The 25396-nt window shown below is 39.8% G+C and overlaps 1 protein-coding gene across 1 annotated transcript; it reads right to left on the minus strand.

Moving 5' to 3' along the window:
* Nucleotides 1–6898: 6898 nt before the first annotated feature.
* LOC137235641 (uncharacterized) lies at nucleotides 6899–10876 on the minus strand. The gene is made up of 3 exons (XM_067758534.1): nucleotides 10790–10876; nucleotides 10549–10726; nucleotides 6899–7144 (listed from the first exon to the last, which is right to left on the minus strand). Exons 1-3 carry the CDS (start codon nucleotides 10847–10849, stop codon nucleotides 7125–7127), a joined length of 258 nt encoding a protein of 85 aa, XP_067614635.1. The 5' UTR covers nucleotides 10850–10876; the 3' UTR covers nucleotides 6899–7124.
* Between the last annotated feature and the right edge of the window lie 14520 nt (nucleotides 10877–25396).

Raw genomic sequence — 25396 nt, forward strand, 5'->3', positions numbered from 1 at the left:
CTTCATTTGACAGCAATATTATTAGTAAAAGCAACAACAGTTTAGTAAATAACGAAATAAGGGAAACTAGTTTTTTCTGAGCTCATCTCTTCAATTTCACAAACGTCCGCCTCCAATTAAAACTCTTAACGCACGAGTGCACAAATTTTGAAAATTGGTCAATTGACTAAACTATACAGTACGTGCTGCCCCTTCAGTCCATATAAAAGCGAGCTTATCGTGGCTTCCGCTTCGTTAGTATCAATTAATTTTATAAACTCTACCGATGCTATACGGATCTTGAAGGCGCACACGAAAATGTTCAAAACAATCTTGGTTCTAATCGTGGTTCTAATAGTTTACCTCAGTTTGGTGGTAAGTTGGGGTTATGTGTGCACTTTGTGTCTCTATAACGTATATTTCTGTCACTTTTTTTTCTTTCAGTACGCTCAAGCGAAAACTGGTTCAGTGCAAACTGGTCCAGCGCCACAGTCGCCAAGTGGCACTGGAGGCGCACAGACCTCAGATGGTCTCAGATTCTCTAAGCTGTGAAAACTTCGGTATCCTCAAAGGCATTGATGATGAAAGCGCGACATTTTTAAACTACTTTGGCAACAGAGATGTTTATTGTTTTTCCCCTTCAAATAAAAGTTGTTCAGTGTGAGAAAGAAATAAGTTTCCCCAATAAATCTCAGTGAGTAACCAAACCTTTTTTGAAGATAAATGTTTGCTTTAAAAAAGAAATTTTTATTATTTGGGACTCTTGTTTTAGAGCCCTTGTATGAGTAAGTAAAAGATCTTGAAATAGATACAGATTTTTACTTGAACCTCTATAGACTGCAAAAAGGTTCAAGAACGACCATAGCGACGTGGAAATCACTCGTACTATATTTTTCAAGTGAAGAAATACGTTAGCCAGCTCCTTTAAACTCAAGAACTCACCAGGTTTCCGTCATCTGTACTCTACGAACACCACGCTCCATCCCAAGGTAAAGCCGTGCTTTCAGATAAATCAAAATATTGTAAAGTTCTAATCTCCAAAACCTGTCAAATATTTGTCCGTTGTCTTCATCCTATCTCATGCAATGTCGGATGAGCTCATGAGCTCAAACCGATAAGGTTGACTTTAATTCAAAACAGTCGGCAATAGTACCGGTTTCTACAGGCACTACATATATAGATTCAACATCAGGTTGGTTAACACGTCGAGGATTATTAAAAAAGCTTCATAGAGGTAGCGCAAAAAACACATCCCAGAGGAAACGTTCGATTGACATGAAAAGAAGTTTCAAACGTGGTGTCAGCGACTATTTTCTGGATGGAGTCGGGGGTGTTTTCCTGAAAGCTAAGATTACAGACTTGGCCTTTACAACTGAGCACAGCTCCCGAATACGTAACTTCTAACATAAGTATGACGGCTTGAGTAAAATGACTCGTAAAATTCGAAAGCACGAGCTGGAATGGTGGCTTCTCAACTGCGCAGAGAAGACGTTCATTTGTGTAGGCAGACTAGTACAAGACAACCGCCCTGCGGAGGGAAGAACACGAAAGGAGTTGTGTAGCGCAACCTCTTAAATGGGCTGCCAGCTCAATTATAGCTTATCCGACCCAATTACTAACCTCACTTACACGAGTAGGGAGCTGCTAGAATTATGAACCTATCATACCAATATTTAGCAAGCGAGGCTTTGGTGCCGCTAGTTCATCATGAAAGAAGGAGCTGGGACAGCCAGATGGCAATTCGCCGAAAGTGATTACTCTAGTAGAACTTCAATACGATGATGAAGGGTATAAACTTGGTAAGATATAGCAACAATAACTACGTTACCCATTACCATCAAAATAACCATGACTATGAAGATAAGATGGCTTTGATAATGTAAGTAATGGATGGAATGGTACCGAGATGAGATAGCGGATACAGCTCTTACATTTATGTCTTTTTGCTGAGCAACGTAACTGTTACGATATAAGTAGAGACGTAGGTGGTACTGAGGCTCGTACAGCACCGATACAACAACAATATAGCAGCAGTAAATCTGGGAACTGGATCAGGGAATTAATTCTAGAGCTCGACAGTTACCTAACCCAAGCTTTATACAATTACTTCCATTGATATCTCCATACAATATGAAAAATTGAAAGTACGAATCGCCTGCACACATATACATCGATTGTCATCCCTTTTGCTCAATAGGGAAGGAGGGTAGAGAGGAACCCTTTTCGAAACTTTCGCTGGTTAGTGTCAGAATAAGATGATGCGAGAAAGTAACAAAAGAAAAAAGGTTAGTAGGGCAACGAGCCAACCAAGAATTTTTGCCCAATTGGCAACCTCATCCACATGAGGCAAAAGTTTTTAGAATTGTGAACGTGGCATAGACGCAATTAGCAGGCGAGACCCCAGCAAGCCAAGTTCAACATAAAAATAGGATAGGACGGCCTTAAAAGTTGAACGTGCTCATATTAAATGGTAACCTAGATGGTCCGTCCACCTTAATGGTGCTATTTTTCAAACGTATCGAATCAATATCCGACAAAAGAGAACATCAACATCGAAAAGACTCGCCAAAACCTTTGGAGAGGGCCTTACTTAAACAAGAAGTTAATGGGTTAAAGTCTTTCAACGTGATAGTCGCATATCACAAATCTAGAAGCAGCAAGTGGCTTAAGTCCCAGAAAGCTTCTCGTGTTTGCCAAGAGGGCGGAGTTAGTTTATAACATGGGTCCTGATTTTTGATAGGCGATTGCAGTTTGGTCGCTAAAAATAAACTTCTGGTACCACTACGGACTCATTCAGTCTATATGAGGTCCTCATGGACCGGCCAGTTCAACCTAGCCTAACCTAACCTAGGCAAAAGAGCTAACATGCGCAAACAACTGCGGCTACTGAAATGCGAAGAAGCTATGAAGCCGAAACTTAACAGTCCAAGAGACAGAGGGCTCATCTAAACTCTCGTGCCTCGGTAAAGCATTCAGCACCTGTGCATGCCAAATGCAACCACAAGTGAAAAGGGCTATTGAGGCTCTCAGAAGAACCCGTGCGTTGGTGATAATCCTGCAAAATCCAACGAAGCTGCTATGTTAGTTTGAGTTGGAATATTTTAGCTGCAAAAGAGCTTTCAGCAAAACGCTTTTTCAGAATTTCGTCTTCTTGCTTGACCCTTTGCAATCATAATTGCAAAAGAGTTGGCAGCCGAAAACTTCGCAACAATAACAAGTTGCAACAAGGCATTCAAAGTAGCCATACAAGCTCAAGTTGGTATTTAGGAATCGACAAAACCAACCATTTTATGTTTATAATTAAGTCCAAATTTATTACTGCGGCAGATAAAATACAGCAAAGAGACAATAATTTACCTTTATGGTTTTACTAAGCCAATAACGAAAGCTGAGAAGAAAATAATAAAATAAAATTGAAGCAGACTTAATGGAAAAAATGTAAGAAAATACGAAAAAAACAGCAACAATTGTGATTTTTAATAATTCCGACTTTTAGAATCCCGAAAATACATAATCGGCCGCCAAATTTCATAAATGCCGACAAGAAACGATCCAGGCACAGCAAAATCGCGGCATAACGCAATCCCGAAAATATCCCTACAACTCCAAATCCCGACAACACACAATCCAGTCAAATTTACTAAACTTTAGAAATATTTACAAGATTTATACATAAAGGTATTCTGTGGATCACGTAGACGGTGTTGGTTAGGGAAGTGTTATTGTGCAGAGTTGCTTACACAATAGATAGAATATCTACCGAAAATGTGTATTTTTTATGACTTCATGATTTACCAATTTACATGTTGTTGCGATTTTATGTCGGGATTTGGTCGTGTCGGGATTGGTGATTATGAATGTTCGGGATTTGGTCCTGTCCGAATTATGTTTTATCGGAATTTTGTCGTGTCGGGACTACACGTTTCGGGATTTTGTATTTCGGGGTTTTATAAGTCGGGATTATCTTATACACCAGATTTAAAAATTATAAAAACTCTTATTGATTTTATGACAAACCTTTTTAAAATTATGAAAAACCTTTTCAATTATTTTCTACACCGCTTCCAGTTTAAGTTCAGAAATTTACAACTCAAGTTCAGAATTTTTATTCAAGTTCAGAAAATTAAAATTAAAGTTCAGAAAATTACAATTCATGATCAGAATTTCCAATTCAATTTCCGAAACTTCCAATTCAAGTTCAGAAATTCCAATTTAAATTTAGAAAATTAAAATTCAAGTTCAGAAATTCCAATTTAAATTCAGAAAATTACAATTCAAGTTCATAAAATTACAATTCAGGTTCAGAATTTTCATTTCAAGTTCAGAAAATTACAATTCAAGTTCAGAATTTTTATTCAAGTTCAGAAAATTAAAACAAAAGTTCAGAAAATTACAATTCATGATCAGAATTTCCAATTCAATTTCCGAAATTTCCAATTCAAGTTCAGAAATTCCAATTTAAATTTAGAAAATTAAAATTCGAGTTCAGGAATTCCAATTTAAATTCAGAAAATTACAATTCAAGTTCAGAATTTTCATTTCAAGTTCAGAAAATTACCATTCAAGTTCAGAATTTTCATTTCAAGTTCAGAAAATTACAATTCAAGTTCAGAATTTTCAATTCAAGTTCAGAAAATTACAATTCAATTTCAGAATCTTGTATCATGATCAGAATTTCCAATTCAAGTTCAGAAAATTTGAACTAAAGTTCAGAAATTCCAATTTAAATTCGGAAATTCCAATTTAATTTCAGAAATTTACAACTCAAGTTCAGAAAACTAAAATTCATGATCAAAATTTTCAATTCAAGTTCAGAAAATTGCAATTTAAGTTCAGAAATTTCAATTAAATTCAGAAAATTACAATTCAAGTTCAGAAAATTACAATTCAAGTTCAGAATTTTCTTTTCAAGTTCAGAAAATTACAATTCAAGTTCAGAATTTTCAATTCAAGTTCAGAAAATTACAATTCAATTTCAGAAAATAACAATTCATGATCAGAATTTCCAATTCAATCTCAGAAAATTTGAACTAAAGTTCAGAAATTCCAATTTAAATTCGGAAATTCCAATTTAATTTCAGAAATTTACAACTCAAGTTCAGAAAACTACAATTCATGATCAAAATTTCCAATTCAAGTTCAGAAAATTGCAATTTAAGTTCAGAAATTTCAATTAAATTCATAAAATTACAATTCAAGTTCAGAAAATTACAATCCAAGTTCAGAAAATTATAATTCATAATCAGAAAATTATAAGTATGGTGTTATTTTTTCAAGATTAAGTCCCATTCATATTAAGTAATGTAATATTTATATGTTATATGCGGAAGCGTCGATGCTTCGTTGGAAATTGTGGATATATTGTACCCCAAGTTGTCTCCAAGGCGTGTACATACCGAGTATAGAAATCCAACGGAGGACAACTCTTTGCAACAAGTGCATGAGGACGCTCTCGCCATGAAAGTATGTCAGTCGACCCCACAGTTTGGAAGCAGTTGAAGGGGGAGAACTCCACAGAGTTGCGAGAGGCAGGTGGAGGAAGACTTGATCTATGCACGTAATACTTATACATTTTTTGCGGCATTGTGGACGCTCCGTTGACTGTGTAACTGGTCATATCTTCGTCATCACTGCAGTCATACTCAATACGGATCAATGCTTGTGACACTAAGAATATAGCTGGATGTCCTTGTAACTGACCTCTGATGAGAGTAGGAGAGAGAAGAGAGGCAAAGTTTGCTTGGATATACTGTACCCCAAGTTTTCTCGAAGTTGTGTACATCCCGAGTTTAGAAATCAAACGGAGGACAACTCTTTGCAACAAGTGCATGAGGACGCTCTGGCCATGAAATTATTTCAGTCTACACCACAGTTTGGAAGCAGTTGAAGGGGGAGAGCTCCACAGAGTTGCGAGAGGCAGGTGTAGGAAGACTTGATCTGTGCAGGCAGTACTTATACGTTCTTTGCGGGATTGTTGGCGCTCCATTGACTGCAGTTATACTCAATGCAGATCAATGCTTGTGACACTAAGAATATAGCTGGATGTCCTTGTAACTGACCTCTTATGAGAGGAGGAGAGAGAAGAGGGGCAAGGGTTTTTCTTCGCTATTTCCTTCATGTTAGCGAAATTTATTTAAGTCAGTTAAGAATTCCAATGCTTCCTTAACAGATCATATCCATGTATCAAATTATTAGCGCTAACGTTAACCATCTTACATACTTTTATTTCCATTACTTGAATTGTAGTTTTCAGAACTTGAATCGTAATTTACTAAACTTGAATTGTAAGTTTCTGAATTTGAAATGTAAATTTTTGAACTTGAATAATAATTTTCTGAATTTAAATTGGAATTTCTGAACTTGAATTGGAAACACTGAACCTGAATTATAAATTTCTGAACTTGAATTGTAATTTTGTGAACTTGAATTGGAAACACTAAACTTGAATCGTAATTTTCTAAACTTGAATTGCAAGTTTCTGAACCTGAAATGTAATTTTCTGAACTTGAATTATAATTTTCTGAACTGAAATTGGAATTTCCAAATTTGAATTGTAAATTTCTGAACTTGGATTGTAAATTTATGAATTTAAATTGATAATTCTGAACTCCAGTTGTAATTTTCTGAACTTTAATTGTAATTTGAACTTGAATTGGAAACACTGGGCTTTAATCGTAATTTTCTAAACTTGAATTTCAGTTTTCTGAACTTGAAACGTAATTTTCTGAATTTGAATTATAATTTTCTGAACTGAAATTGAAATTTCCTTACTTGAACTGTAAATTTCTGAACTCGAATTGTAAATTTCTGAATTTAAATTGATAATTCTGAACTTGAATTGTAATTTTCTGAACTTTAGTTGTAATTTTCTGAACTTTTATAAAAATTGAAAATTGCAAAAAACAAATGCTGACAAAGATTTAATGCATATAAAATGGAGGTCCTATTTATTTACATATATATTTACATATACTAAAATCTGTTAAGTAATAATATAAATATGTATGCTTATAGTAACAAAATATGCTATATTAATAACATTTAACACGGTGCTTATATTTAAATATATTTGGTGCAAGTGCAAATTTCGTAATCAGTTAGTGAGCAACAAAGAATGCATTGTCCGTAATGTAGATCGAGTGTCGTTAGCCAGAATCGCTGCTACCTGTGGGAGAGAAGAACACAGAAATCTTTTATTAATTACACTGTTAGTAAGAGCACCGAATGGCACTGCACTCTCCCTTTTAATGAAAGTAAAGTACCTTGGTGTCGAAACCGATAAGAAATTAAACTGGAAAGTCTATAATGTTAGAAGAGTACTACATTAGTAATATCTTGTAAGACAATAGTTAGCAGGAACTGGGGCCTAAGGTCAAAGTTTATAATGTGGGGCCTTCCTAGTGAAGGTGGTGTTCAAAGGCGCTAAATTTTATCCCCAATCAGCTGCCATTGGACCTCCACCTACGCCTGACAGCTAAGATATCAGACTTAGGCAGTCTAGAAACTGGAACGAAGAGCTGTATTGTGGCAGCAGTTTGCAAAGAATACTCGCTAAAGTTGTTGCGCCAACGGATTGCTCATCACTCACATTGAACTTTCACAAGAATTTCAAGACGAGGTTTTCCTCAAGAACGGCTTGGTAAGACGACTAACTTTTTAAAGAGGGCGTAGTCTCACTCTACACTGAAGTGCCAAAAATGGCCTGCGGTGTTGGTGCAGGGATTTTCTTCGAATAGCTAAAAGTTTCAGTAGCCATCTATCTTCGAAATTCACCTGGTACCTTCCAACCAGAGATACTATTGAGAGAACCTTTTTTCTGTAATATACTCGGGTAAGCAAAAATGAGATACAGTCACGTGGAACCGGCCACTTTTATCACTAAAAAGTGACATTCTTATCAAATCTGCCGATACTTGAAATAATCACTAAGCAAACATGGCCTGACTACAACCAGAGAAGAACTAGGTCTCCAATGAATAAGTCCAGGAAAGAAATATTAAGGATCACATTCACCACTACGGAACACCAGCCATTTGGCCGACATTCGAAGATAATAGGAATCATCTTTAACGACATGTGCAGGCGCTGTGTGTGGACGGTTCTACGGAGACAGTCATCCATTTGCTCTGCGAGTGCCCAGTTCCGGAAAACATGTGCAACTCACTCCTTCTTTTGATATCGCCTAAACTGGTTGGAATGTCTAAGGTACGATGCACCCTATTTATACAGCTTAACCGCTTTTTCGTTTCCAGCTTTTCCCATATGCCCAGATATCCAATATAGGTGTGTACTTCTCCCTCTTCCGAATCTTTACATGTTGTTGTTGTTTTTGTAGCGATAAGGTTGCTCCCCGAAGGCTTTGAGGAGTGTTATCGATGTGATGGTCCTTTGCCAGTTACAGATCCGGTACGCTCCGGTAACACAGCACCATTAAGGTGCTAGCCCGATCATCTCGGGAACGATTTATATGGCCACATTAAACCTTCAGGCCATTATCCCTCAATCCCCACCCCCAAGTTCCATGAGGAGCTTGGGTCGCCAGGGCCTCGTCTGCTAGTTAAACATGATTCGCCGCGGATAGGTGAGATTGACAATTGGGTTTGGAGAAGCTGTATATTGCGCTGGTAACCTGAAGGTTTGCGCAACACAGCCCCTTGGATCTGGTATTTTAGTCGCCTCTTACGACAGGCATACCTACCGCGGGTTAGGGGGTCAGAATATACCGAATCTTTACATCATTGCTTACACTCTAACTCACATCTAAATGTTGTGTTTTGCGAGATGATTGTCTAAATTGCTGCTTAACTGTCAATATAAAAGTTGACGCGGCTGGAATTTAAGCTGTTTCTATTTCTTTGGCCACGGCTACGACTGGAAAACGCTAACCTGATCTGATCGTTTATAAGACCTATTTATTTCCGGTTCAACGCAACATACCGCGGACTCTACTCTTTTTCTTACTTTAGAATCAACTAGGTACACTCGAAACATTAAGAACGCCGTTTGATCCCCTTTTCTGCCAACTTTTCACCTCTATTGTGGCTTTTGGAGCCCCATCGAAACGCGGGTAGGTAACTGGGTAGTCTTTTCGTCCAGTTTTTGATGCCGCTCTACATAAATCGCGATATAAGTTGCACTCAGCTCAGTGGCCTTAAGCATTGAGCCCAGTTGCATTTGTTAAAACTATGTCGTAGATAGTCTGCAGATCCTCTCAAAATGTCTTGATAGTTTCTTTCATGTGTAGCCGTTCACCAGAAAGAACTACATAGTATAGGATAGGCTTTATAATGTCTGTAGGTATACAATTATAGAGAGGGCGATGGAGGCATTTTTTGCATGCAAAATGTGCCGACAAGGCTTTATTTTCCTCCACGTTGAGCTTCCATGACACCTTATTGTCTAGAATGATTTCTGTATATTATGCAAAAGGTTTTACTGCAAGCTCACCCCTACCCCATCGTACCTTATAGCTCTTGGTAAACAAGACCATATCCATCTTATCCAAGCTGACGCTCAACTGGACATTAGATGAGTAGTTAAGTATCCATGAAAGATCTCAATGTTGTAAGGTACATATGACGAATGCAATGTCATCAACGTACGCTGTAAGTGTAACGGCTCCTTCCTCACACTGCCTGAGCAGTTGATTGAAAGCCATCATCCAAAAGCAGAGGTGCCGATAGCCGGCTTTTTGGCTTCTCCCTTTCCACTGATTTCATGACCCCATATAAGCCTTATTATTAGATAATCTTCCTGGAATTTAACATGCAGCCGATTCATCTGGTTATGGAAATATTTTCATCAGACTCTCATGGCCCTTGAAATTTCATACTTGCGAATCCTTAACAGATCCCTATACTCTTTCCTGTATGCTTCGTTTCCCGCGACCTTTGCCAGCTTAAACATTTATTTTACTTGTCTTTTAACAAGCCCCAGCTTCTTGCTCCACCATGGCGGGTATGCTTTTCCTCTGAATCTTTTTAGAGTCCAAGCTTTGTTATACGCAGTCAAAAGCATCTTCGATAGAGAGTAATTGGTCGCATGGTCGGAGATGGATGGTCCTTTAATAACCATCGAATCATACCTTGATATATCACATTCAGAACTCAATGTAAAATAAAGAACATTGCTGGATGTTGGACTTACAAATGAAGGGACACTACCACATAGCAGGATGCCATAAGAAAGGCCTCAGTAGGGTTATTTCGCAGCATATATGAGTGCTGCGCTCACTGAGCCCAGAAACCTTTCCTCCCAATGAAAGCCACGGCTCTTGAATCTCCACCACGTCAAACCGAACCCTCCTCAAGTGTTATGAGCAGTTCGCTGGTCGCCATTTTACTGTGTTGGAGGTTTATCTGTATCGCCGCACCACTGGGCTGTATGTCCTTCAGTGCTGTACCATTTACAATGCTTCTATTTCGCGTAAGGAACCTGGCAGAGGTTTCTGCTGGTCATAAATGTCTCTGTATATACTGAATCAAATATATGTGAATAGAAAGCTTTTGTCGTAATGACTCTGCAATCTAATCACTCTTAATAATTTTCTTTAAACAATTATGTCCATACCTGCTGGGGCACCGCTAGGTGGTGCTTCGCTAGTTGGTGCTACGCTAGGTGGTGGCCCGCTGGGCGGCTGACCGCATGGTGGCGGACCTCTCGATGGAGGTCCTCTAGGGCGAGTACCATTCGGTGGTGGCCCACGTGGCAAATCGCTTGGTGGTTGACAATTTTGTGCAGCAGCGGACTAAATGAAAATAAAATTAGGTTAAAAAAGTGTGAAATTGTTAAATCTTTTTTATTCGCTTACCACCATTAGTGCTCCCACTAGTGCGCCCATTACTAAAATAAACAAAAAATGCGCTTTCATTGTATCATTGTATCAATGAAAGCGCTGGGTAACAAACTGAAATGACACAAAATTCTAACATGGCTTTTATATTAGTTCATAAAGCAGATCTAGATCAAAATAGCGCTTAAGTCAGAAAAACATGTTTTTGACACTTGGCAGTTTTTACCCAGTGAGTACCACAGCTCATACTGAATTCATTTCACTGATCAATCGCTCAGTGCCCTCGAGAGCTTTGGAAAACTATTAGGCGTTCACCTACATGTCTTGTGAGCGGAGCGACAGAGTTTCAGAAAATCAAGCAGTTAATCAATTTTAGCTTGTACTTCAAGTAGTAAACATCGAATTTTATGCTCAAACATTCTCCAAGTAAATATATACTTCTACAAAAAAAGTTGCGTTTGTTTGCGTAGGTCTGCTGGCGTTGTGCACCACTGAATTAAACCATCCGCTACTACGCAAAATTTCAAAATCGATTACTTTTGACTTAGCCCGTTTAATATCTTAACGTATGCTATGATTTATCGTAACAAATTATTTATTTTACTCTATGTTTTTGTTCAGCCATGCATAAAGTACGATTTAATTAGAGCAACGTCACGTTTTTCAATCAATGTTAGCGGTAGCTAATACAATCATATCCCCTGCTTACCTTTCAAAACTGCTTAACTCCAAAGAGCAGTTTATTAAAAAACGCAAAATATTGACAAACTGCTCACACATGCAACGCAGAAGTTTTTCGTTTTAGTCAGGGCTTTTCTTTAGGTAACGGAATTGCTTACTTTGAGCCGGAAGGCAGTGAATGAAAACATACAAAAATTACGAATTTTGAGTTAAATTACTCTTGGGTTTAGTTGTGGGATTTATGCATAATTTTATACAATTTCAAAAATAGAAACTGGAGTTTTTAATTTGTTTTAATTTCTTGGCACAGTAGCCAATTTTTACCCTAAAACTAGTAGATTAAAATAGCATAAGCGAAACGATATATCTTCACTATATATAAAACTAAAGACTCTTAATTTGCTTAAAGCAAAACAAACTGGACCGATTTTCCTAATTCAATAATTTTTATTTTTTTTATTTTTTTTTTGTTACGTGGAAGGAGGAAATGCTTTATGCACTAACCGGGTTGTTAAGGCTCGGTGCTACTCTCTGTAGCAGCGAGCCTCTCCGAGTGTAGGACTCCCTTTCTTTTTCTTCATGGGCTATCTACTAAAACCTAACCTCCCACGGCCCGCGCATTTTCCGCACCTGGGACCGCGTTTAGCATAACTTCGGGTACGGAAGCGCGCTACGTGAGCTCTTTGGCTACTCTCACGTTAATGGGCTAAGCAACCATCTTGCCGTTTAGCGAGGAGAATATTCCTTGCATATCTACTGACCATGTCCCATCTGTCATTTCCGCAGGTAATTTTATGGATGACACTGCCCGGGGATAGGTCGCCTAGTGTTACTTCCACTCTTCTTCATTGCTGTGCGAAGTGATCGCATTCGAAAAAGGTGTGGGGTACGTCGTCTATGAGCCCACAGTATAGGCAATTCGGATTTTCAACCTTGCCCATCCTGTGGAGGTATTCCCGGAAGTAGCCGTGGCTACTTAAAAACTGTGTTAGGTAGAAGTCGACCTCTCCATGTGGCCGTTCTAACCACCCAGCTCGGGAATCAGTTCCCTGGTCCACTTGCCTGCAGTACTGCAGCTCCACTGCTGTTGCCAGCGTCGGATAGAATCTTTTCGCGCCTGCGCGGCAGCAACATCTCTACGTACTTCTCCTTGGAGATGGTAAATTGATTTCCTACTCCTCAGCGAGAAGATGTATCGGTATGGTTCCCGCAATAACAAGAACTGCGTCTGCGGATACCGTGCGGTAAGCTGAGGCAATTCGTAGCGCCCCTCTGCGTTGTACAGAAGCCACGTCGTCTGCGAAAGCGACAAGAAAAGCACTTTCTGGCATGTGCAAACGAAGGAGGCTGTCATACAAAGCATTCCACTTCTGTGAATTATTTTAGTCCTACAAGAGCTTCAGAAGAAACGGGAAACTCTGCAGGTCTTGATAGAAACACAGTGAGTAGTTGTAGTCATGGGATATCATGTCAAGGGTTATACCCTTTTTGTTGTTGGCCTTGTTGACCACAAACGCGAGCCCCCAGCGGGTTAGGGGTATTAGAATATACCCGCGGTAGGTGTACCTTTCGTAAGAGGCGACTAAAATACCAAATAGATTCAAGGGGTTGTGTAGCGCAACCCTTTCACGAGGTTTCCAGCACAATATATATATTTTCCAAACCCTATTGTCAACCTCACCTATCCGTGGCGAATCCTGTTTCATTAACATCCGAGGCTCTGGCGATCCCGAACTCCTCATGCATCTGGAGGGTGGGAGGGCGGTTATGGCCTAGATGGTCGCATGTGGCCATAAGAAATCGTTCTCGAGATTGTCGGAATTGGTACCGGAACGTAGCCGATCTGCATCAGGCAAACGACCATCAACATCGATAACACTCCCCAAGGCCTTCGGAGAGTGTCCTTATCGCTACAACAACCACAACAACCAGAAACGCCAATCGAATAAAAGCGACTTTCACTGGCTGTGCAGCATTTGAACCGGGGCAAACTGTTTGGTACTTGTGCGACATGGAACTCAAGGCGCTATAGTTTCATGTATTGATATTGCGGTTATTGATGGTCGCGCCAAAGCACACACCAATAGATTACGAAACTGTTAAAGTTGGTGATAGCACCTTGCCCGATACAATTCCAGGACACTCTGGCACAAGCAGCTTTTTGTAAAAGAGCGACTGTCCAGAGAACGATTCTGTTCACATATCGAACAATCCCTCTTAAGTGAGGTTGAATTGGGATAAGAGCGCGTGTATGGACATTACCCACACTTCCTCTCATGGAGATTTCTCTTCATTGTGAGTGCCCTCAGCTAGTGCCGAACTTCGGTTATGCATGCAGCCAGATTGCTTCATAATGGTTCCCACAATAAACCATTCGCTTTGTCGAATGAAACTTAAGAAGAGTGAATGGTATACTTTCCCAATTTCGGCGGTCGAAACCCCCGTCACTACTTTTTGCAGTGCTAGACAACAGCAGTAAAAGTGAAGTATCGACAATTTTTCTTCTTTATCCTGAAAACCCCTCCTGCATAGGGAGCCGTCAGAGCATTGCTGCAATAGCGCAATGACCTGGGATCAGACCGGTAAGTATTCTCACTGCAGATTTCTTTTACTAAAGAAAAATCCTAATTGCTTTCCTATTCAAACATGGCCACAAAACCTTAAAACCTCGCAATCATGCCCATTGGTCGACAGCAAGTCTGCTGCCCTAATCTTATGTGGTGGTCGTGCGGAGCTCATCGCTCGCTTGTATCCATTTCGGAAGATTTCCCGGCTATCTTATTTGCAAATTCGCTTCTCTAAATGTCGCTGTGTCCTGGGAACCAGCAAAAAAAGACTTTAAGGGGCCTAATGAATGCTAGCCAAACTCGACACATCTGCGCGACAACCGACTTTATCACATTGGATTATAATGGCTTGCCGGAATCTGGCTGTCGTTAGAGATCGTTGCATTGATGTCTTGTATCATACTATCCTAGAGCAGCCTGACTTTCCTCTCTTTTGCATAGAACTCCACCTGAAAGACATTGCATGAGCCATGAAGTCGATACGATTGATTGAACTGCAGATGTTTTGAGGACATTTCAGCTCCAGTTCCCTTATCCATTTTTTAGCCGTATATGTATGTAGATTGTTATACTCCCATCTCTACCTAGGCCTTCCTCCCATTACTTATTTCAAAGCTATCTTATGTTCTAGACTGTCTAAAATCATCGTGATGTGAGCGGCGTCGGACGTTTGGTTCCGTTTAATCAATAATAGAGCTTTCGCTGCACGAAGACTTGTAGAGGCATCAAGTGAAAAGTTATGTTTAATCCATCCAGAGGTGCACTTTCTCAGCTAAAAAGAGCTCCGGTTTCGATAGTTAAAATATTTCAAACTCAAACGATACTCAAATATCAGCTTTACCAAACTGTCGCATTACATTGGTACTTCCGCATTGGAACGCAACAGGCGGATACAAACTTTCAACTAGTAAATTGTCACTGGCCAAGCAACAATCAATATAAACTGTTAAGTGTGAAAGTACGAAAATGTTTTTATACATATGAGAGCTCAAAGGTTTGCCCGAGTGGTCAATTGGAAATCCTTGCTGGGACAGCAGCGACTTGGTTCACTTGAAATGCCGAACGATGCAGGGGTCTCTAATCACAGTTCGTTTTTCAACATGCTAAAATATAATTCCGAAACAAGGGAATACATGTGGAATAGTCAAGGAGGTATAACGACAATCCTTTGTGGATATTAGAGAGCTTTAACGCTTGTTTCAGGGGATGGTAAACACCGTGGAAACTAAACCTAACTAGTAGGAAAACCTGCACCTCGACAACAGAAGCACGAAAGTCAGCAAATCAAAATGCAGTCGAAGCAGAAGAAGTCTAGATGGAACTCAAAAAGATAGATGATTTCCGTGAAGAAGAAAACCAAATCGGATCATATTCAGGATGTTAAGTTGAGCCTTCATCACAGTGTAGTAGTTTTAAGCAAGCTTCTCGTCACTTTTGGGACAGCCAATCACTGTTCTTGGTGTCTTTGATGGGGGATGTTTCGCCTGGCTCACTACGGTGTTATCCTAAAACAACGATTCGTAGGTGCTTGCACCCTCCCCTATGTTGGGGTAGAGCCTACTCATGATGACACCGCGTCGCGAATGCGAGCATCGACGTTTTCCTTCCCCGTATAACCTGATTCTCCCAGCTTCCAACTGTACCCCTTTCCACTTTCGTTCATGGACAAATTTCTCGTAGAAAAAAGGCTATTCTGCAGCCCAAGAGCGACTAAACATGACGAAGCGTCCTACTCTGTATATGCTGCACCATGCTCTCGTTTGGCAGATATAGAGAAGAAAACTTGACAAAACCTATAACTCCGAGCGTAGTCCGAATCGTGCGCCTTAGTGTATTATACTATGGTAGCCTCCAGATAACTGACGCCGTCTGGTTGTAATTAGTTTTACTGGGAAATAGGGGCTAACTACTTTCCCCTATATGCGGGGGTGCATTTATGGATTTTAATTCTAATTCAAATGCCAAACAGGAGCTGAACAGCCATCGTAAGTTAAAGTCCATTCCGGCCTTTCGATGCAAGCCGAATAAGCTGCCACCATAATCATGCCGGGGATGATGTAAGAATTTCACAGAAAGTATGTACGATGGAATCTCAATCAGACATTTCGCCTAAAGATGAACTGAGGCTTTTCGGCTCTCCAGTGAGCACTGATTAGCCTAGCCAAGTTGTCATCAATGATCGGCTATGTGGTGGCGCGTAAGCTCCTAAGGTGACTTCCTGCTAGGGGGATCAGGTTTCACGAAGCCATTGAGCTCGCTTTCAGAGAGGCGTTGAGAGGGCCACCAGACAGACCGCCCATATGTGTCACTACACACAGCTGGACATAAACAAACACTGCCAAAAGCTCTGGAAAGTTGTTCATCGAGCGCCGAAGCACCAATTCCTCCACGCATCTTTACAGTCCGATTATTTTAAGGATGAAGATCCTGTTAGGCTTGCCGTACTGCCACCTGACTATCCAGCTACGGTCAAGTTTTGGGAGGAACTGATGACTATATAGGAGGCAAGTCTGGAAGAGATTATAAAACAGCAATATGGTGCTATTACGCCAACCTCTGATGACCGTACACTTCGCTGTACACCGGTTGGCTTTCTATCACCTGCAGGGATCACCACGACGGAGTGGCTAAAGGTTATCGCATATGGAAAGACGCAAAACTGAAGGGGTCTCTCCTGGGGATATACCACGCCACATAATCATTCAGGAACTTTCATCAAGCCCCCCACATCACTACATGAACTAACGATTGGATGTTCTACAAGCTATTTCAAACTATTTTTAAAGTGTTCCGTTATAAACACGTACCAACTTATATGGGACATGATGATTATTATCTTTGTAGCCAAATACATACGAGCGAGAGTGTGTGAGTGCGAGGAAAGGAAGCTGACGATAAAAATGTAATATGCATGCAAAACTATTTGACTCATACATACGTACTACATATGAATGGGTTATAAAAACAAAAATATTTTTGAAAATTAAGTCATCGAAGCGACTGTACCGCTCGGTCAATGCGTATGAAGGACGTGAGGGGGTGTTTGCTCTATGATCATTGAGACCACAATAGCAATACGTGGCGCCCATCATACAACAGTAGTCATATACGAAACCCTTAATTAAATAAATTCAATATGCAAGCGACGCGTTCATTGGAGAGTTCAGTTGAGTGGGTTGCTGAGCAGAGCTCAAAATAACAGGAGGATGAAGGGAGGATGGGAGACCTTTGAAATTGAGTGACCGATGTTGGAATACAAAATGTAATATATATTCAGATATGTTTATACGGAGCTGAGAAGCTGTGTGTGATACAAACAGGCTCAACCGTAATTGCCAGTGCGACTCGAGATATTTTTTGTAAGGACGTCATAGCTATATATGGTGATGGTGTGGACTCCAAAAATCAACTGTACTCGGAGTACTCGAGTATAAGAGCCGCCCAACCAGATATCTGACTCAGCAGCTATTTGGCTGAAACAGAGCGACTTCGGTTTTATTTGCCGAACAAGGCTATAATTTCCATCTTACATCATCTGGTTTGTTGCGTCGCAGCCGCAAATCGTCAACCTTATAGCAGCTCCTTGCAGCTCCACAGCATAGGATTCTAAAAAAGTAGTTTTGTTTCATTTTCGGGAAGAATATATTTAGGATGGTCTCACTCCTTTAAGTTTGCCAAAATTTGGTAACGTAAATGCACAGCGGAGTGTATTTAAATGTTTTTGGCGGCTTGCTGCTCTGCCTCAAGGGCACAGCTTCACTACTTTCTAAGAGCATTGCTGCTCAACAAACGACAACAAGTACCAGATTTTGATTGAACGGCGCCACCAGCTCAAAAGATCGCCTCCCATTTTTACCATCTCCCTAGTATATGTACGTAGTAGCAGTGTCGAACATCAGTCCCAATTCCCGCTGCTGTTGTTGTAGCGATAAGGACACTCCCGCAAGGCCTTGGGGCGTGTTATCGATGTTGATGGTCCTTTGCCGGTTGCAGATCCGGTACGTTGCAGTTCCATCTCGGGAACGATTTGTTATGACCACATGCGAACTTCTAGGCCTTACCGCCCTCCCACTCCCTAGATCCATGAGGAGTTTTAGGACGCCAGAGCCTCGGCTGCTAATGACACAGGATTCGCCACGGATACGTGAGGTTGACAATTGGGTTGGAGAAGCTATATATTACGCTGGCAACCCCTTATGTAAAACAACCCCTTGAATATATGTGGTATTTCAGTCGCCTCTTACCACAGGCATACCTACCGCTAGTATATTCTAACTCTCTAACCAGCTGAGGCTACCCGATCCCGCTCTTTCTTACCTCTTAGCGATGTATATCTTAGTTTTATGAATACTGAAACGATGCTCTCTCCGCACTCTCTCTGAAGTTTGCGCTGTCTTCAGTATAAGAACTGAAGATAGGATGACATAGAAGCAAATGTCCCATCAAACCGAATTTAACATAAAGAGAAAATGAGGAATCAACTCGAAATTTCTGCAGAAACAAGAAATCTTAGAATAAGAAATTCAGCACCTTTTATTTTTTAGCCGTCCATGTCCTTATTGCTAACACTGTAAATTGTTAAATAAAATCGCCATGACATTTAATATTTAAAAGAGTAAACCGAAGTTGTCTCAACGAGCGGCAATGCGGGTGTGTCTGAGAGACTAGCTTGAATGGGACATTCAAATTTGGAAATATAAAATCCAGTTGAATTTTGCCGATGATAAGAAGCTGAGCGCATAACACCCATAGACACACACAAACGGCGAAGCAGAGACGGTCAGTCAGACAAGCATTCTTATAGGAGAAATGATGGCAGCAGCAGAGTCGACGGATCGATTGAAGTAGAGATGGACGTTTACAGTGGGATTGGCTAGTCATTTATGGCTCGCCTTTAAGCATTTGGGTACTTGGCGCTACCATTGGTTACGTTTGGCCAGCATCGACATTTTTGATAAGCGAACACTTACGGTTGTAGCAAAATAAAAGAACGAGGTTAATATGAAGAGTTCGAGTTTCGTCTGCGCCTCTTCCACTTTCCATAGCTCGAAAGTGCCAACTGGTCGAATAGTGTGCCAAAAAAAGGATATTATTTAATGAGGTACATTTAAACAGCGTACAACAACAACGATGGCTAGTCATAAGTGAAGAAAAAAAGGAGACAAGTAGTTGTATCCAGACCAAGCAAAGGCTATTCAACCGAATGTCAATGATGAGTTTGGTATGAGACAGAAGCTGGGAAGCGCAACAGCAAGTGGAGGGTTGGGTGCAAGCGTACTTTTGTGACTGCGCTGTATGTGGCACGGGAAGCAAGGACACAAAGCAACTAAATTAAATTGACCTGACCTCTTTGCTTTCTGTATACAAACACAAATGTGCATACAATCATACGCATATCTGTTTGTGGCTAGTTTGTTGGTGGTCCCCTGGTCGTTTGGGGCGACATGCAATTGATTAAAAATTCAAAAGCGTAACGAATGCGGAATTGAACAGAAATTTTAATGAGCATTTTCTTTATACACCAACAAACATACATATTTGTTGTATATATGTGTGCTCATATGTACTACACACACACACACACAAATTCCTGCAACTTTGAGTTTACTTATTTAACTACTAAGGCCATATAAGTAAAAGCTTATGGAATGAGTTTGTGCAGCCTTAGCAAAAGTTGTTCCAATAGTTTTGGTTGGCCGTTAAATATCAAAAGGAATCTCATTCTCTGGCAGGCTTGGAAGCCGTTTTGTGATATTTATGTTTGGAATTCGTTAGTACGCCTAAGGGCTGGGTAGGTAGTAGTTGTTGGTGGTACTAGCTGCTGGCTGCTGTTGATGTAGCGTTAAAGACATTTCCCGAAGATTTTTGTGAGTGTTTCCGTTGTTGATGGCTCTTTGGCGGATATACATAGATCCCGTACGTTCCAGTAACAAGCACCATTAAGGTAGAAGTCCTACCAACTTGGGAACAATTAGATATGACCACCAGGAACTTTCTAGGCCATCGCGTCACCAACTCTCTAGTTACATGAGCAAATTGGGGTCACCAGAGCCTTGGCTGTTAAAGAAACAGAAATCCCGCTTACTGATTGTTCCAGATCCGCTTGAGATTGGTATTAAAAGCACAGACTCATCACTAAAAAAATCATAATAAGTAGAGTTTAAGCGCCGACTTGATGATCCTATAAATTAAATTGGATTAACAAGGTGGCCCAGCCGAATAGCGTAACAATACTATTGTCTGTTATGTACCCACACGCGATCAGCGAGATCATGAAGCAATCATTTGGGAAACTGAGTAGCTGGGTGGAGGACATGACGTAAACCCCACAAAGAGTTGAGCCTTCTAATCTAGTAATCTACACAACCAACACCAAAATCCTCCGTTTTAACCCACCTTCCCTAAGTTGTCAAGTGCTTAGTCTTTCTGATAGTGCCAAACAACTGGAAGTGTTTCTGACAGGCAAGCTTTACTGAACACGGAACACGGAGTCGAACGACCTTGCGAAGAAGAATTCACTTGTTACGTGAAATGAAGATTCACATTTTACTGGTGGTTACATATCATTTAAAGGGTGTTTATATCCTTCGAGGGCTTTAGGCAAAGGTTCCCGACAGCGAAAATACTGGCAGTATAGACTTTACCGATTTTCAATAGAGGTTCGAGAGAAAAAAATTTCCGGATTATAACGAATTAATGCGGGTAGGGATATTTCATTTCAAAGAAAGTCGGATGTAAGCGCTGGAAAGTTAGGAGTTAGAGGATGACTTTCAATGAATCGGAATCCTTCCCTACCGACTGTAATCGAGAGAGCTTTAAACGAGATTTAAAGTCGAATTGTCAATAGTCATATTTTTCAACAGCGCTTTCTGGACGGTAAGACTTTCACAGCGTTGTGAAAAGATTCAGTGGCTCAGGCAGGAGCGCTGTAATACGCGCTCGCCTTCCTTCTCTGCGCCGTGGTCGTAAACGAGCTACTCCAAGACGCCGAATGTAGAGGCTGCGAAGTGAAGACTCAGCAAATGACATTTTTTGCGGTATATAGGTCATGTGAGTCCTACGTATTAGCTGAATGCCCCAATAAACTTTAACCTTTCTACAAACGCTGTGGAATCTCTCCAATGATGGGGCGCTGCCTATAGGACATGGTGATAAAATCGGCTTTGAGCGGAATGTTAAACACATACCCGGTGGGCTTTGGAGCGTTGCTTGAAGCTGCGCTGTTATTATAGTTTGAGACGTGGGATTTAGATTAAATAATAAAAGGAAATGCAGCTTTCTTACCAGCTTTGAATTTACCGCTAGCAGGACAGATGACTCAGCGGTACTACTAGGGGTCACTAAGGCTCAACTCTCAATTTTGATTTAGGCGTTGACAGAACACTTCCCGATAGGAATCCATGCAGTGAGGCAAATTCTTCATCGCGATGCAGTCGAGGATGAGAGATTAGTAACGCTGTTAGTTAGAAATGGGCTTAACATCAGATTTATTATCACACAGAATCTCCAATAAGGCGTGATAAGACCTGAGTGACCAAATCATTGAGGCAACACAATATGCGCTCCACCAAGATATATGAAAAGCTACAGCAAGCTGCACTTGTCAGCAAAGACAATATGTAAAGAGTCGCAAAATTTACGTACAATGGCCAGCAGTCAGCCGTCAGAAAACTTTACAATGAATCAATTCTTGCAAATAAATTATCATACACTCGTCTTTGCATTCGCGCAGTCTAAAATAGACAGATGAAAATACACAAGGGAGGGGGATGAGTGCGAGTCACCCGAAAAAGGTAATCACATTGTTGTTGCTACTGTCAATGCCCAACGGAAGGGTCATTCAATGTTGCGAACTACAGTTGCATGCCTTCATTGCCCGTGTGGGTGACTGTAGACTGCCATGCGCTGAGCTTTAATTCTATCAGATATTTTTGTATGTTCCAATCATTTTTTTTATTGTAGTGTTTGTTCATTGGTACTCACATTTATTATTACGCGTGTTTTTATATACGTCATAGCGCCATAGACCTATGTTTTCGCGCACACACTCAGTCACGTATGACTTGGAATCTTCACATCTGTCGTTTGTCAAAGCCGCGTCAAGCCATTGTAGTTGTCGCATATCAGCAGCTCCAATGCTGTCAACATAAACACAATTTCAACCGCTTGTAATGCAACTTCGATAAAGAAGAGCAACAATGAGAGGTCGATATACGGCCGTTAGTGTGTTGGCAACATCCGTCATGGGTTTTGTTGTTGGCAACATGCGAAAAAGGATATCAATTGCAGGACACTAGCGGTTTTTAAGAGGATTTGGTAGACTGGATTTTGAGACAACTCAGAATTTATTTTCGAAACTGATTTGATTCGAGTGCGTCACATGCATAAGGGGTTCATATGGACAGAGGATCAGTTTATTTCAGAGGGAAAATTATTTAGTGATAACACCACCATAAGCCGCTAATACATTTTTAATAGTAGGAAAATTTGTCACCTTTATCGTAACTCCTTTAGGTTGATTTAAAAAGGCATAGCTAATCATATCTTATCACAAATTGAAACATACCACATGATATCAAGCCGTATCACACAGCTAATCATATCATATAACGAACCATATCACACCATATTATATAACATACCAATTCACATCATATAACTTAACAAATAATTTCATATCACAACACGTATTATGTATCGCATCTTAACATATCACACAATGCATATTGAGAGCACATCAAATCATATCACATCACTTCGTATCATATCAGAGGACTAAACATCTCACACCATATCATGCTGCATAAATAATAGAATCACATCCTATCCTATCATACGATTTAATGTCACGTCACATACGTTTCACATCACATTATATCAAGCCGTATCACATCATATCACATAAGGTACCATTTCACGTCTTAAAGCTTAGCAAATCGTATGATACAACAAAACGCATATGTATCGCAAAGATTGTAAGCACATCACATCGTATCATATCAGATGACTTAAAGACTCACCCCATATCATGCTGCATAATTAACAAAATCACATCATATCATATCATATGATTTAATGTCAAATCACATACGTTTAATATCACATGACATGATGCCGTATCACGCAGCTAATCATATCACACCATATTATATAACATAATATTTCACATCTTACAACTTAGCAGATCATATAATTAGACATAACTAGTCACATTACACAATATTATACATCGTTCCATTTCACATTATATTACTTAACAAATCATAATATGATATTATCATGTCACAACACGACTAACGAATCGTATCTTGAAATATCACACGAAAATTGAAAGCACATCATATCATACGAATTATATCACATCATATCATACAACACCAGATGACTAAACAATGTATTGCATGTTATGAGTTTCAAATTTTCCATCATATCTAATCGCACCAAATTATCTAGCATCGAACATTACTACACATAAGCTTATCATATCACACAATACATAAAATCATATTATAAGTGTCCTTATCGCTACAACAACAACAACAACATGACTAAACCTATGAAAACATATTATGCTACATAAGGAAAAAAATCACCTCATATCATATCATATCTAGTGATTTAATATCACCTCACATAAATTTGTCATAACTAAACGTATTATGAGACATTGCATACATTAGACAGCAAAAAGGATCATAAAATTCAATATCACATAACGAATATATTACATACAAATGTATCGCAAGTTATAAGTTTCACATTTGCCTTTAAATCTTATCGCATTAGATCACTTAGCATCGAATTGCATTATGCATAAGGAATAAAATCACTTTATATCATATCAATGATTTAATATCACAGCACATACATTTTATGACATATTACATTTGATAATTAGAAGTAACATATCATATCACACTCTATCTAACATATCGCATCATATCATATTACCACATATAACTTATTGAATCGTTTCACGAACTTTAAACCTAAAAGTTGGTAAGATAAAGCGCGTAGCTTACGGTGGAACCATTCCAAGATTAATGTCGTGAACGAAGCATATAACCCATTTATGGTAGACTGCAAATTAGTCACGTAGTATAAGATAGCGGTCAGCAGGTTATGTTTTGCGAATGGCTAAAAAAGCACCTGTAGAAAAATTATTCATCTTGGCACCTGAAATATTGATGACCATAATGCATAAAAGTTATGTACTGTAATATCTTTGGGCATCCTAATAGACAACTGATTGATGAACTGAATCGCCTCGTAGTCGTCTCCGCAAGAACTATGCGACACACAAGAATTTAGCCGCTTGCATACCAGATGCAAATTTACATGCCCTCAGCCTCCTTCACGATGAGTCGGCAAAGTCTTATTGAGATAAATGCCCGGCGAAAGCCGCAGTTAAGGCAAGCAGGCTTCCCAAGGAGATGCGCATCAGCATGACACTGCATTGATTTGGGTAGTGCAATATGTTTAACTTTTACAAGAGTGATATATGATATGTAATGAATGTCGTGCATATAATGTGTCCCCACATGCCATCAGCCATCATATCAATTGCAATATGGAACCAATACCTCTAACATTAGAGGATATCGATGACAATTGTAAGTAGTCGCACCTATTGGATGGCACGAATCAATGCTACAAGGAAGAAGAACATACTGCTTCCACGGCACAAACAATCTTTCTAATTACAATATGGAATAAGAGCCTCTAACAGAAATAATCCTCTGGTCCAACCCTTCAATAGTCTCATCAATGTGATGGAGCGAGCTACAATGATAAGAACAATAAATACATTTAGTTTCCATTCGTCTTACTGATCAACAACTTGCGGTGTTCAATAGGCATCCCACTGAAAGCTCGCAACTCTTACGTTGCCCTCCTCCATTCCGCGCTCTTAGTACAGCTTGATCAGGGTGCATCCGTAACATTTTAGTTTATCTTTCTGTGCCTACTATTTCAATGGAGGTCGCAGCCATTGCAAACTTAACAAAGTATTAGTTTGCTTTACATTTACATTTAGGTAAGATTATCAATTATTATCATGACGAGAGCCCCAAAAAACTACTCCCACACTAGCATTGCTTGCCATTCTCCACAGCCCAACTGCATACTAAATGACCAAAAAGTGATAGCAACTGCAACAAAGCTTAAGGTCTCGAGGCAGCTTGAAAAGGCCGATGAGTTAGCTGGAAAGAAGGGTGCAGCACTCGATGAATCAGTGGTAGATGTCCCAATACATTTGGTAGAAATAAAAAAGGGTAATGGGCAAATCCTACGACGTTAGAATCACAAAGTTGTTCCTATTTCTAAAAAGAGAAGACTTAAATTCCATAATGGTGATACAAATTAGATACTGCTTTCT

Source organism: Eurosta solidaginis, unplaced genomic scaffold, assembly GCF_040869045.1.
Source record: "Eurosta solidaginis isolate ZX-2024a unplaced genomic scaffold, ASM4086904v1 ctg00000623.1, whole genome shotgun sequence".
Lineage (NCBI taxonomy): Eukaryota > Metazoa > Arthropoda > Insecta > Diptera > Tephritidae > Eurosta > Eurosta solidaginis.

Bases quoted from the DNA above. Each gene is read 5' to 3' on its own strand.
- LOC137235641 (XM_067758534.1), bottom strand. From the start codon at position 10,849: ATGAAAGCGCATTTTTTGTTTATTTTAGTAATGGGCGCACTAGTGGGA. The intron at 10,727-10,789 runs GTAAGCGAATAA...ATTTTCATTTAG, and splicing joins TAGTGGGAGCACTAATGGTG to TCCGCTGCTGCACAAAATTG. The intron at 7,145-10,548 runs GTATGGACATAA...TCTCTCCCACAG, and splicing joins ACCTAGCGGTGCCCCAGCAG to GTAGCAGCGATTCTGGCTAA.